The 12,872-nt window shown below is 31.3% G+C and overlaps 1 protein-coding gene across 9 annotated transcripts in view; it reads left to right on the top strand.

Moving 5' to 3' along the window:
• LOC115878157 (beta-1,4-galactosyltransferase galt-1-like) overlaps positions 1-12,872 on the top strand; it is a 150,107-nt gene that overhangs the window by 104,972 nt on the left and 32,263 nt on the right. For 4 of the 9 annotated variants that reach the window (XM_030894561.1, XM_030894572.1, XM_030894544.1 and 1 more), the window contains 3 exons: positions 4,178-4,358; positions 10,191-10,243; positions 10,308-10,479. In XM_030894561.1, the coding sequence (XP_030750421.1) occupies positions 4,194-4,358; positions 10,191-10,243; positions 10,308-10,479 (390 nt within the window). In that variant the 5' untranslated portion in view covers positions 4,178-4,193. Of the gene's footprint in view, positions 1-3,852; positions 4,110-4,177; positions 4,359-10,190; positions 10,244-10,307; positions 10,480-12,872 lie in introns of those variants that run through there. The other 5 variants (XM_030894607.1, XM_030894595.1, XM_030894602.1 and 2 more) reach the window with 3 other exon arrangements.

Genomic DNA, 12,872 nt, shown 5'->3' on the forward strand with positions numbered 1-12,872 from the left:
TAATTGTGTCCAGTCTTGTTCAGCTTCCAATATTGAGATTGAAGTTATCGGTGGAAGTGATTCTTTGATGGCTTCCCGGAGGGCGTCGGCGGTATTCTTGTTCTCTAGATCCCGTACGTTCAATCTGGTCATGTTGTTTTGCTTTTTACAGCGTGGATGTTTGGGTTTTAACTGGATTTTCATTTTTGAAATTAAAAGTCGGTGGTCAGTGCCGCATTCGGCATCTATTCTAGCTTTTGTGAGCCTAACATCTTTTAGATGCATCCTTCGAACGATTATGTGGTCCAATTGATGCCAGTGGCCTGATCTAGGATGTTTCCAGGTATCTTTAAACTTGTTCATCAACATGAACCACGTATTGGTGATGCAAAGATTATACTCTGCGCATGTTGTTAATAAGCGTTCACCATTGCTATTTGCGTTTTCCATTGTTTTCCCAATACGTCAGGCCATATTTCCTGTTGTTTGCCTACACGGGCATTAAAGTCACCTAGCAAGATGATTCGTTCGTGCTTTGGAATTCGTTGAAAGGCATTTTGTAATGCTTGGTAAAATTTATCCTTATCTTCAATTTTAGCGTCAAGGGTGGGAGCGTAGGCACTAATGTTGTTGACGTAAGTTTTGTCTGATATGGGGTACCTTAGGGTCATAAGACGTTCGGAGACACCAATAGGTACTTCTGTTAACTTGGTGGCGATTTCGTTTTTGATCGCAATGCCTACACCATGAATTCTCCTGTGTGTTGCGGGGTGACCTTTCCAAAAGAAGGTGTAATGCTCCTCAGTGAGACTACCTTCATCTGCAAAGCGTGTTTCGCTTAGAGCGGCAACATCTATATTTAATCGGTGGAGTTCCTGTGAGACCAGTGCTGTTCTTCTCTCTGGTCGATTTGAATTTATCTTGTCCAGTAGAGTGCGGACGTTCCACGCCGCGAACGTGAAACATTGATGTTTTTTGTTTCTCCGATGATACGCTCGAGTAGGCACCCCCTCCCGGAGATCCGATTGAGGGGGTATTTTACCTCGGACGATAATTTTGTCCCACTCAGAATGTTCCATCATTGCTGTGTGTAAGCTGCGTGAAAAGGTTTAACTGTGGCGGTTACGCTGCCGCACAGTTTTGGCTGCAACTGTAGCACGGGATGGCTATGGCACAGTGAGGACTGCGACGATAGTTCCCTTGTGCTACGTTCTCGGCCGGCTAGGTGTATTTTATTACTCCTTTTCCCCAGAAGATGGTAGGTTTGAGGGTTGTATAAGGTTATACCGCCTATACTCGGACGTCAGAGCCTCGTTTGTGTAAACAGGGTGCACCACGTGAAGGTGAGGTTGACTTTTGGGTAAGCTAGGCTATATGTATCGCTTCAATACCCCTTGCACCCCTAAAAGCTATACAGGGTGAGACAAAATTAATATTTAACATTGGTCACTTTTAAAAGCAGGTTACTTCTTTATTTTAAATGGAACACCCAGTTCGATATTCAATGAAGAATTCTTAGACAAATATTTTTCTAGATATCTTCATTTTTATGATTCTACGTCAGTAGATCTTTATTATTAGATAAAATCTAGGTGGCTGTAATATATATTTTGCTAATTTAACAAAAAATAAAGGATGTAGAGTAAAATATTCTACGGTTTAGGAGTACGGTAGTTAACGAGTACCTGGATGAGGTTGGACTACGAAGAATGGAATGGCCTCCTTGCAGTCCCAACCTCAATCCAATCTAACATTTGTGCAATGAATTTGAAAGAGCTGTTCGTCGTCGGCCTATTCCACCACAAACTTTAGAAGATCTATGGCTAGCATTAACGGAGATTCCTCCTAATACTATCCTTAAAAGGGGTTTTTTGATCTATAGCTTCATATTCATCAAGCTATATATCGAGAAAAAATAACTACCCTTATTCATTCGATACGACGAAGACCGACGTAGCTGTTATTGGTGGACATACACGCTATTAAAATTAATTATTATAAAATTATTGTTTTTGTCAATAAAAGAATAATCTATGAAATTAATACTTTCCTTAAAAATATGTAGCTCATAAAATAATAGTGCTAATGGGATAATTCAAAAAACGAAATGTTAGAAATACATCTAAGATTACAGAAAAGCGTTTTTTACCCAAAATGCCCGGGTGGTTGGGTTTCCACAGGGCGTTTTAATTTTATTGCTAAAACAACGTTTTGATTTACCCCGATATAAGCCCACCTAACCGAAAAATATAAGCCATTAAAATAATAAAAAATAATGCCAATAAATTTATCTTCACACTGATCACATAATCATTAAAATCGGACTACAAAATAAAGAGTTATGAAACATCAAACTTAGTCAAATTTAAGGGTGGCGGAATTTTGTGCCGGGGAGTATAGAATGATCTCATTAAAAATAGTTTCACAATACAACATTATGTTTTGGTATCAGTAGTTTTAAAAGAAAATAAAAATAATATATTTTAGTTTAAAAATGGTCATCTTTTAAAAATCATATTATTCATAGTTATTCTTGAAATGAGAAGTATGTGGAAATTGAGTGAGTGACAAGAATACAATATTTAGTTATTTAAAATCTTCATTTTCAATACAATAACAACAATAATAACAAGTAAATATACACGGTCGCTTTTATGTATGAAAACGGTCGATTATTGGGCAAAATATAGGAGATACCGCAAAAAGTTAAATACAAAAGTTATAGGATTTTCAAATATGTAATAGTGAGTAATAAATTTAAGTATACAGGGTCGTTCATAAAGTCGTGGGACATCAAAGTTTCATTTTTTTAAAATTGAACCCCCTGTATATTATTACATATTTCAATTCTTCCTTCAATTCTAAACAAAAATCAAAATACAGAATGTACTTCAAAGCAACCGTTTCCGAGTTAATGACTTTTGAAAATATCTCTTTAACAATTTGATTTAATTAATTTCGTTGTGTTTGGTTTGATTTAATGATGCCATTCTGCCGAAACTGTGATACTGTTGTAATTGGTTTTTAAATTCCTGTTAGCTACTAGTAAATTTAAGTATACAATCGGTCATAAAGTTGTGTCACATCAAATTTTATTTTTTTTAATGAAACCCCCTGTATATTATTGCATATTTCAATTCTTCCTTCAATTTTAAATAATAATCGTAATAGACAATGTACATAAATTAAAGAATTGAAATGTTAAACGAAAATTTTGTAATTTCCAGACTTGCTATACTCTCATTTTATACATAATGCTAACTTGAGAACTAATGTCAAATATTATTAAGTATCACAGTTTTGGCAAAATGGCATCGTTAAATGAAACTGAACATATCGAAATTAATAAAATTAAATTGTTTAAGTGATATTTTCAAAAGTAAATAACTCGGAATCAGTTGGTATGAGGTACATTGTATGTATTTCGATTTTTGCTTAGAATTGAAGAAAGAACCGAAATATGCAATAATATACAGGGGGTTCCATTTAAAAAAATGAAACTTTGATGTACCACGACTTTATGATCAACCCTGTATACTTAAATTTATTACCCGCTAATAGATATTTATAAACCCTATAACTTTTATATTTAACATTTTGCTGTACCTCCTATATTTTACCTAATAATCGACCGTTTCCATACATAAAAGCGACCCCGTATATTTCAGTCACACTATATATTTTTGCACACTGCCCGTGTGTTTAAAAAAAATGATTGCAGTTAAAAATGTCAAGCAAGGATCCTTAATATGAAACTTTTTTTATCACCCGGTATGATCTGGAAAGATATTAATATATGATTTAACCTAAGTAAATAACTTGGTTATAAATATAAAACAACTATTTGAAGTTAAATAAACTAGCAGAACGCTATAATTATAAACTACGAAATATCAACTTATTTATGTGCGTTTTTAATTGTATCCTGTAACAACTCATAACTTAACTAATTTCCTTCGTTCCAGAGCATATTTAGACTGTTTCTATTCGGTATTATATTTATATACGCATATACTTTAGCGTAATCTCGATAAGTGTAGTGAAAATTCTTCAGTTATCTTTTTAGGTATCAGTGAATAAAATGATAATGTTCATTGATTCGTTAAAACATAATTAGCTTTAATTCGTTGGTGTGTAAAATAGCACGAGCTGTCAGCATATTGGTGTTCTCTTTTTTAACAAAAAATACTTCTTTTAAGTTACAGATCTGAAAAATGAAAATATTAGCTCGATTAGTAAGTCTGCCTAACTTAATTATATTGGCTGTAATATTAACTTTGTTAATATGCTTTAACGTGATAAAGCAAACAATAATCGAGCCAGATGGGTACGAATATATTAATCTAACAAAGCTAGATCGGAATATAATTATTATAAAGGTAAGCAAATAGTAAATATACGTATCTATAAGTAATCCTGTACGAGTACCTTTTGTCAAATGCCAAAAGCTTCTGTCAAAATAAATACTCAAAAGTCCATTCCCCCCACCCCATTTCATGTTAACGTTATTAAAAAACCCTTGAATATGACTCCATCTCTTCTACGGGGTGTTTCAAAAAGCATGTGCCATCTCTCGTGGGGAGATTCCTCACGTAAAAATAAGATGTATTTTTCATATCAATATAGGCCCGATTTTGCTTCGTTTCGTAGCTACAGGGTGTTAAAGTCTTAATAATCTTTCGGTTTATTATAATTTTCTTCCAAGTATTTTGAGCATTTCGAATTAAATTTTGAGGGTAAAAGTTACTATGTGTAAATGCGACATATTTTAAGGCTAAAAAACTGTCGCCATATTCACCAGAGACGTGCATATGGGTTATCACTAGAATATTTTTCTAAAAGAAGCATGTATGCCACTGACTTTTTTTTTTCTTTTGTTAGCGAAATAGTGTAAGCTGTTTAATGCCGATTAAAAATTGTCTCTTGATATTTTGTCAATTTCGGCCTCCTTGATGAGATAAACGCAATTTTATTAGTTTGCCTTGATCCAGGTCAAATAGAAACCTTAAAAAAATATTATCATTAACTTGAGAAAGTTTTAAATAAGTAATCATTGATTCCTCATCAAAAAAATATGAAAAAAAGTTCCTAGAAACATGGGTATGGGAATGCATAGTTTAAGCCCGCGGTTGCATTGGACGCGGGTCCGTGCGTTTTTTAAACGTGCGAGCTCTGACGGAATTTACTCGCACGACTATTTTATTTTAGTGGTTACATTAGATGCGCGTTCGTGGTGTCCTGTGTGTCGAGTTTGTCAAAACGGACGCCACTACTTTGATGCTGTCTGAGGATTTATTGTTAAAATAACTACTTATGAACAGAAGAAAATGTTAGGTAAATGATTTATATGCAAGAAAAAACGAAGAAAATTAATATGTAAAATATTTGGTGAATTAAAACAGCAACCGGTCAAATTTTTTGAATATTTTACAATGTTTCCAGCAACATCAATATATCTAAAATAAAAATAAACCTGGTATTCAAAAATATTCAAATTTTTCGGGAATGTATTGGGCCCAGATATGTAAAAATTCGAACGCCCGGACGTGCACGTATTATAAAAATAAAACCAGTTTGTTTTCATCCGACCAACGGAAATTGACGTACGTGCACGGACGCGCAAACTCCGATGCAATGTAACCGCCTGCGTAGATACCATTTGTTTGTTTTTTGCTGCGTGCACGTCCGAGCACGTACGACTAAAAAAACGCACGGACACGCATCCAATGTAACCACGGGCTTAGCGTCCGTGCACATACGTCAATTTCCGTTGGTCGGATGAAAACAAACTGGTTTGTTTTTTTAATACGTGCACGTCCGAGCGTTCGAATTTTTATATCTCTGGGCCCAATACATTCCCTAAAAATTTAAATATTTTTGAATACCAAGGTTTATTTTTATTTTAGATATATTAATGTTGCTGGAAACATTCTAAAATATTCAAAAAATTTGACCGGTTGTTGTTTTAATTCACCAAAAATTTTACATATTCATTTTCTTTCCCTTTTCTTGCATATAAATCATTCACCTATTATTCTCTTCTGTTCATAAGTAGTTATTTGAACATTAAATCCTCAGACAGCATCAAAGTAGTGGCGTCCGTTTTGACAAACTCGACACACAGGACACCATGAACGCGCATCTAATGTAACCACTATAATAAAATAGTCGTGCGAGTAAATACCGTCAGAGCTCGCACGTATAAAAAAACGCACGGACCCGCCTCCAATGTAACCGCGGGCTTAGAGTTACAGGATGTTAAAACGTTTTAAAATTAGGTTTTTTGTAATTATTACCTTAATTTTATTATTTAAAATTGCTGTATGTTGGACTAACAGTAATAATATTTAGTAGAAAAGTAGGTAAAATAATTAATTTTTTAATTTCTTTTTTATTTTAATTTTATTAATTGTGATTAATAAAATTACGTTTATCTCATTAAGGAGGCCGAATTCGACAAAATATCAAGAGATAACTTTTAATTGGAATTAAACGTCCTACACAATTTTGATATCAAAAGAAAAAGTCAGTGGCACACATGTTTTATTTTTGAAAAATATTCTAGTGATAACCCATATGTACGGCCCTGATGAATTTAGCGACACTTTTTTAGCATTAAAATGTGTAGCACTTATAGTAATTGAGGCGTTTTTTGCAAAAATCCCATTTGTCATTAATAGCAACTTTCGAGAAAAGTAAAAAAAAGTTTTTTAATTGGATGTAAGTTTGATTAGAAAAATTTTAATATTAGTAGTTGATCAGTTTGATAATTAGGCACATTTCGCAATATAAATAATATCTTTTTTTTTCTTTCAGTTTTATTATAGGGGTCATTTTTGATTTGATATATGGGGTTTTTGCAGACAATTTTTATAGTTTTATAAAAAAAAGATATTTTTAAACATGAAACTAAAACATTTTTGTTGAATGATTTTTTCAAAATATCATTTTTATTCAAAACATGTATGTAGGGAAAATAAAATTAATAATTAATCTTCATCACTCATAGCACCTACTGATATCATCCTCATCTAAATCCGTAATCCGCTTGGACGGACAAGGTGATTCCGTGAATAGTCTGTTATAAAAGTTTTTGAGCTCGGTTTGATTAAAATATTCGGTTAAATCTTATGGGTTTTCTTTTTTTCGCTGAGGAATATCTAAACGTTTATTATTGAAGGATTTAAATTCAAATTCTTTGGGTATACCACGTTTATCTCTTATAAGGCATTTTTCCCAGTTATCTGTATAAGTCTGTCTTACCAAAACAACCCCAGGTTCACCAGTGGATGAGCAGACTTAAGGAAAAATTCCGATAATTTCGATAATAAGAGCTGATAGTTTCCCGTAAAAACAACATAAGTCAATGACATCTGTGTTTTTTCCTGAAAACGTACCTTGATATATGGGATTTATGCGGAATCAGCGATATTTTTGACGCTTATATCTTGGACTACTATCATTTTTGCGGAATTATTTCACGCAAGGGATGTAGTTAAATACTCCATCAATTTATAAATGACGTAAGTACATTTTGGAAAAAAGTATATATATTTATAGTAATATATATATTTTATAGTAACTTTTACCCTCAAAATTTAATTTGAAACGTTAAAAGTACTTGGAAGAAAATTATAATAAATCGAAAAATTATTAAGATTTGAACACCCTGCAGCTACGAAACAAAGCAGAATCGGACCTATGTTAATATGAAAAATAAATCTTATTTTTACGTGAGGAATCTCCACACGAGAGATGGCACATGTTTTTTGAAACACCCTGTATAAATCGGAATCTTGTGCGAAGCGAATTTTTGAAGAAATTTTACCCCCAACTATAATGTATCTAATATTGGATTTAAATAATGTATTAAAATAGCGAGATTTATTTTTTAAACATATCTGAACTTAAGTGATGGATTTATTATATTATTTGTAATGATACTTTTACATCATCATCATTATTCAACCATTTCCAATTATGGTGTAGACTCTCCCTTACAAATTCAAGTTATCCCTGCTAATTTTCTAATATCATGGTACCATCTCAGATATTTGGTCTTCCTCTATGTCTCTTAGTTCCTCGTGGGTACCATGCTGTAATTTTTGTGGTCCATCTGTTGTCCGTCCTTCTTGCCAGATGTAATGCCCATTGCCACTTGAAGGATTTGATTCATGTATTCATGACATCTAGTACCTATTTTTTACATGTATCTGTATTATTAGCCTTTATTATTTGTTAATATTATATGTAATTTGTTATCTAGAACACGTTGAAATTATTCATTCATTGTTCATACTTCAAATTAAAGCGGAAAAATTATAGGCCAGTAAACGTAGCCGAGTATTATATGTAAAGGTGGAAAAAATTAGTAACCAACCGATCTCAAGAAGGAATGTGTAGATAATGATCTTCTATTTAACCCCTCAAAAGTCCCATTCGGTCCCAGTGGGGAAAGTTTGAAAAAAACCGCCGCCATCTTGGATTTTTTCGTTTTTTTCAAATATCTCCGTTTGCATAACTTTTTTTGAACAAACTAAAGATATGATTTTTGTAGAGAATTAAATTTAGAATAGTCTACCTTCAATCATTTTTTCTCTAAAATAAATAGTAATAGAGATAGAGCAATTTTTTACTATACGTATTATAAATTTTCCAGTTTTTTAAGCTAATCAGCTATAATTTTTGCGTTAACAGTATAGTGTTAAAAGTGCTCTAAAAATTGCTCTTGTAGAAGACTGGGTCTTGTTCTTCAAAGTGTGGTCAGTGCTACGGAATCAGTTGCACAAACTTTTGTATTTTAGTTGAGGCCGAAAATGACGCTCAGGATGACGTCAAAGCAGATTTTATTTAATAACTTTAATTTAATACTAATTCTTTTAACAATAATTTTATTTAATGAATAATATTTAAACGTTATTTGTAACTGTTTTAATTCTTAAATTTTTACTTGGTATATATATTAACACTATACTGTTAACGTAAAAATTATAGCTGATTAGCTTAAAAAACTGGAAAATTTAAAAACGTATAGTAAAAAATCTCTATTACTATTTATTTTAGATAAAAAATGATTGAAGGTAAAATATTCTAAATTTCATATTTTCATATATTTTCATTTCATTCGCTGCAAAAAACATATCTTTAGTTTTTTCGAAAAAAATTATGCAAAGGGAGATATTTAAAAAAAACGAAAAAATGGCGACGGTTTTTTGCAAACTTCCCCCACTGGGACCGAATGGGACTTTTGAAGGGTTAAATAGGAGATCATTATCTACACATTCCCGTTGAGATCGGTTGGATACTAATTTTTTCCACCTCAACCTCCAGAATGACTGGCCTATTATAGCTAGCACATTATATGCTTCAAAAAAAAGTAGGTTACATTACATTGTCCATTTTCTAAACGATAACTTTTTATCATAAACACTTTACAAAACTATTTATTATCATAATAACTTCACATGTTATGTCAAGCAGCAAAAGTAATTAGAAAAAGTGTTTCTATACGTTGTGTAATTTAGTCCCTATAATTAGTAGCATTTACTTTTCTTTAGTTTTCAAACATTTAGAAATTTTGTTAGAGTTTTAAAATTTTATCTGAAAACATGCAGTTTGAATTCTTGGTTTCGGCTCACTTAAAAGGAATGGAAGTGATATACAATTGTTTTAATGAATTTTTTTCTAATTCTAATGAAGATATTTTCAAACGTAAAAATCAGTAAATGGCAATTATTGGTGTCACGATTTCATTGCCCTATACAGGGTGAGTCTTAAGTAAGTGTAAATATTTTTAGGGCTGGTAGATCTCGATAAAAGAAACATATTTTATCTTTACCGTTTTTCAAATAAATCCAAAATAACCGACTTATTTTACTTTGAAAATTTCCCAAAAAAAATTGCTTAAATTTTGAGAACCACTAGATCTTTTCTGGATTTTTTTTCTTGTAAATGTAATCTACTACCTATGTTGCCATATTATCAACAAATTATGTTAATTAAAAAAAATCCAAAAATTTTCTCAAAAAATTCCAAATTTTCAAAATTTAGTTTCGCGAAAAAAACCTCGTAATCGTAACTTCTGTGGTCAAAATATACTACCCCTAAAATATTTGCACTTATTTAAGCCTCACCTTGTATATATCCAGCATAAAAAAGACGCTGTATTTTTTACTACAAATGTCAATATAATCTGTATATCTGCATTTTAGGACAAATCAACGCTTACAAAAGAAACGTGGCAGTATGTAACTGACGATCAAGAGTATGTAAGGCATAAATAAATAAAGTCAAACCGTGACACGCAAAATCTTGTACTAAATTTTTAGATCGAAATTTTTAGTATTTTCTGCATATCTGGACGACCGAAAAACTGACAAATTTGTTCGAGTAATAGCTGTTGGAAGAACGCGAAATCCTACGCCCGTTTGGTGCAAGCTCTACTATAAAGCAGATGATCAAAATACTTATGGAACGAAGACAATTCAAGGTAACCATATGGTAAGCTTAAATTTAATGTATTGCTAGTATAATGTATTTTCTATTACCTAAAGATTATACCAAATGAACTTTTAGTCAGGTGATTAAGCTTGATCGGCACAGCTTTGCCCACTTTTATTTTCTTTTAATCAAAATGTTTTAGGAAACAAAAATAAATACAGGGTGGCGCACATCATTCGCCTCGGTTGATAATTTAAACAAAATTCTTATGGGTATATGCAGAGAGGCAATATGTGCATAATTTAAAATTATTTTCAAATCTATAGGGTGTATCAGAACTAAGATCCATACCAAAGTTATATTTTTTTTAATATAACACCCGGTATTTTATTTCATTTTCGGATTGGTCATAAAATAAAGCATTTGTTATAAGGGTTTAATATGTTTAAATGCTGTGGTTTTTGAGATATTTAAAGATATTTAAATATGCATGCTATAATAAAAAAGTTTGTCAACACCCTGTATATTAGTTTTCAGAGTTAATTCTTGTGCTGACTTTGAGGCCAGAGAAATCAACTTTACTACAAAATTTGACTGCTTCCTTAAATGTATATAGGGGTATCAAAAATTGCTGGTCTATTTTAAATATTTATTTTACAAAAAAACTTCGTTATTTCAAATGCAACACTATGTATTTTTTTTAAATAAGTCGAAGCAGATTTAAATGCCCTTTGAAACTATATTAGGGTTTCCTATACCTATATGGGTCAGATTTTGGATAAAAAGCGATTTTTCAATAAAATGGTAATCAAAATGGCTTGTGTCAAGCTATGGCAATTTGCTAATGACAGTTGGTAGTATTTTCAAAATCGATATTAGTTTATGGACTTTATTTAAATTTATAAGAGTTTACTTTTATTTAATTTACCTACAATAGTTTAATAGATAAGTATTTATTATTTTATCAAAAAAAATAAAGAAGTAGTTCTTTGATTTAAATTACGATTATTTTTTGTATTCAGTTGTAGATGTACTGGATTTTCTATAAAACAACCAATTAAGGTAAATCATTTTCTTCGCTTCCAACAACATCAGGTTTGCGAAATAGAAAAAGCAGTTTTTCAAAAGAACGCTTGTCAATAAAATTTCTATTTGGATATCTTTAATTAGTAGCTATTTTCAGGATCGTCATTAGTTTATGGACTTTATTTAAATTTATAAGAGAGTTTACCTTTATTTAATTTACCTACAATAGTTTAATGAGTAAGTATTTATTATTTTATCAAAAAAAAATAAAGAAGTAGTTCTTTGATTTATATTACCATGATTTAACTAATGTCGATTTTGAAAATAGCTACCAAGTGTCACTAGAAAATGTTCATGGCGACACCAGCCACTTGGTTACAATTTCATTGAAAAATCGTTTTTTATTCAAAATCTCAGCCAGATAGGTATAGGAAACTCTAATATACTTTGAAAGAGCATTTAAATCTGCTTCGATTTATTTAAAAAATTATATAGTGTTGCATTTGGAATAACGAAGTTTTTATGTAAAATAAATATTTAAAATAGACTTTTTTTAAATAAAAATAGCAATTTTTGATACCCCTGTATACATTTAAGGAAACAATCAAATTTTTTAATAAAATTTATTTCTCTGGCTTGAAAATCAGCGCAAGAATTAATTCTGAAAAGTAATGTACAAGGTGTTGACAAACTTTTTTATTATAGCATGCATATTTAAATATCTCAAAAACCAAAATCAAAAATTAAATAAAATACCGGGAGTTCTATAAGAAAAAATATAACTTTGGTATGAATCTTAGTGACACACCATATATAGGGTGGTCGAAATTGGTCTGTTTTAACAGGAAAAAACTATTTCCTGACTAGATAGAGCAAAACCGACATAGATGTCATGGGCTCGATTTCTGAGATACGTTTAATGGCATAAACCGCCTGTTGATATTTTTACTGCCAACTGAGATACGGGGTCTTTTTGATTTTTTTACCATTTTTAAAATTGCCCATAACTCTTTTATATAATTCGCGGAATAATAACATTCTGTAAAGACGTTCTTAAGGCACTATTTTAAGCACAATCCAGTGGCGTAGTCAGTCTTTTTCTATACTTGCTCTTTTTGTCCGAAATAATAAAAATATAATTATTTAAATGAAAATCATCATTGGCTATGAACTCAAAAAAATGCTGATGTTTAACCGTTTGCAACGACATAAAGTTATGGGTATTTATTTCTAACAATGAGAGAAATATTAGGGTTTTTTATCTTTGTATCAACGCGGACCTTGATTTTGTGTTGACCTACAATTGTTACTCGATTACTTACATTTTTTATCGCAATTTCATATTCTATATTATTATTTATCTGTAAAATTAAAGACTTTTGAAAACATAAATCAACATTCTATATTAGTTTTACCAGTGAAATTAA

Source organism: Sitophilus oryzae, unplaced genomic scaffold, assembly GCF_002938485.1.
Source record: "Sitophilus oryzae breed Bouriz unplaced genomic scaffold, Soryzae_2.0 scaffold_1062_pilon_pilon, whole genome shotgun sequence".
NCBI lineage: Eukaryota > Metazoa > Arthropoda > Insecta > Coleoptera > Curculionidae > Sitophilus > Sitophilus oryzae.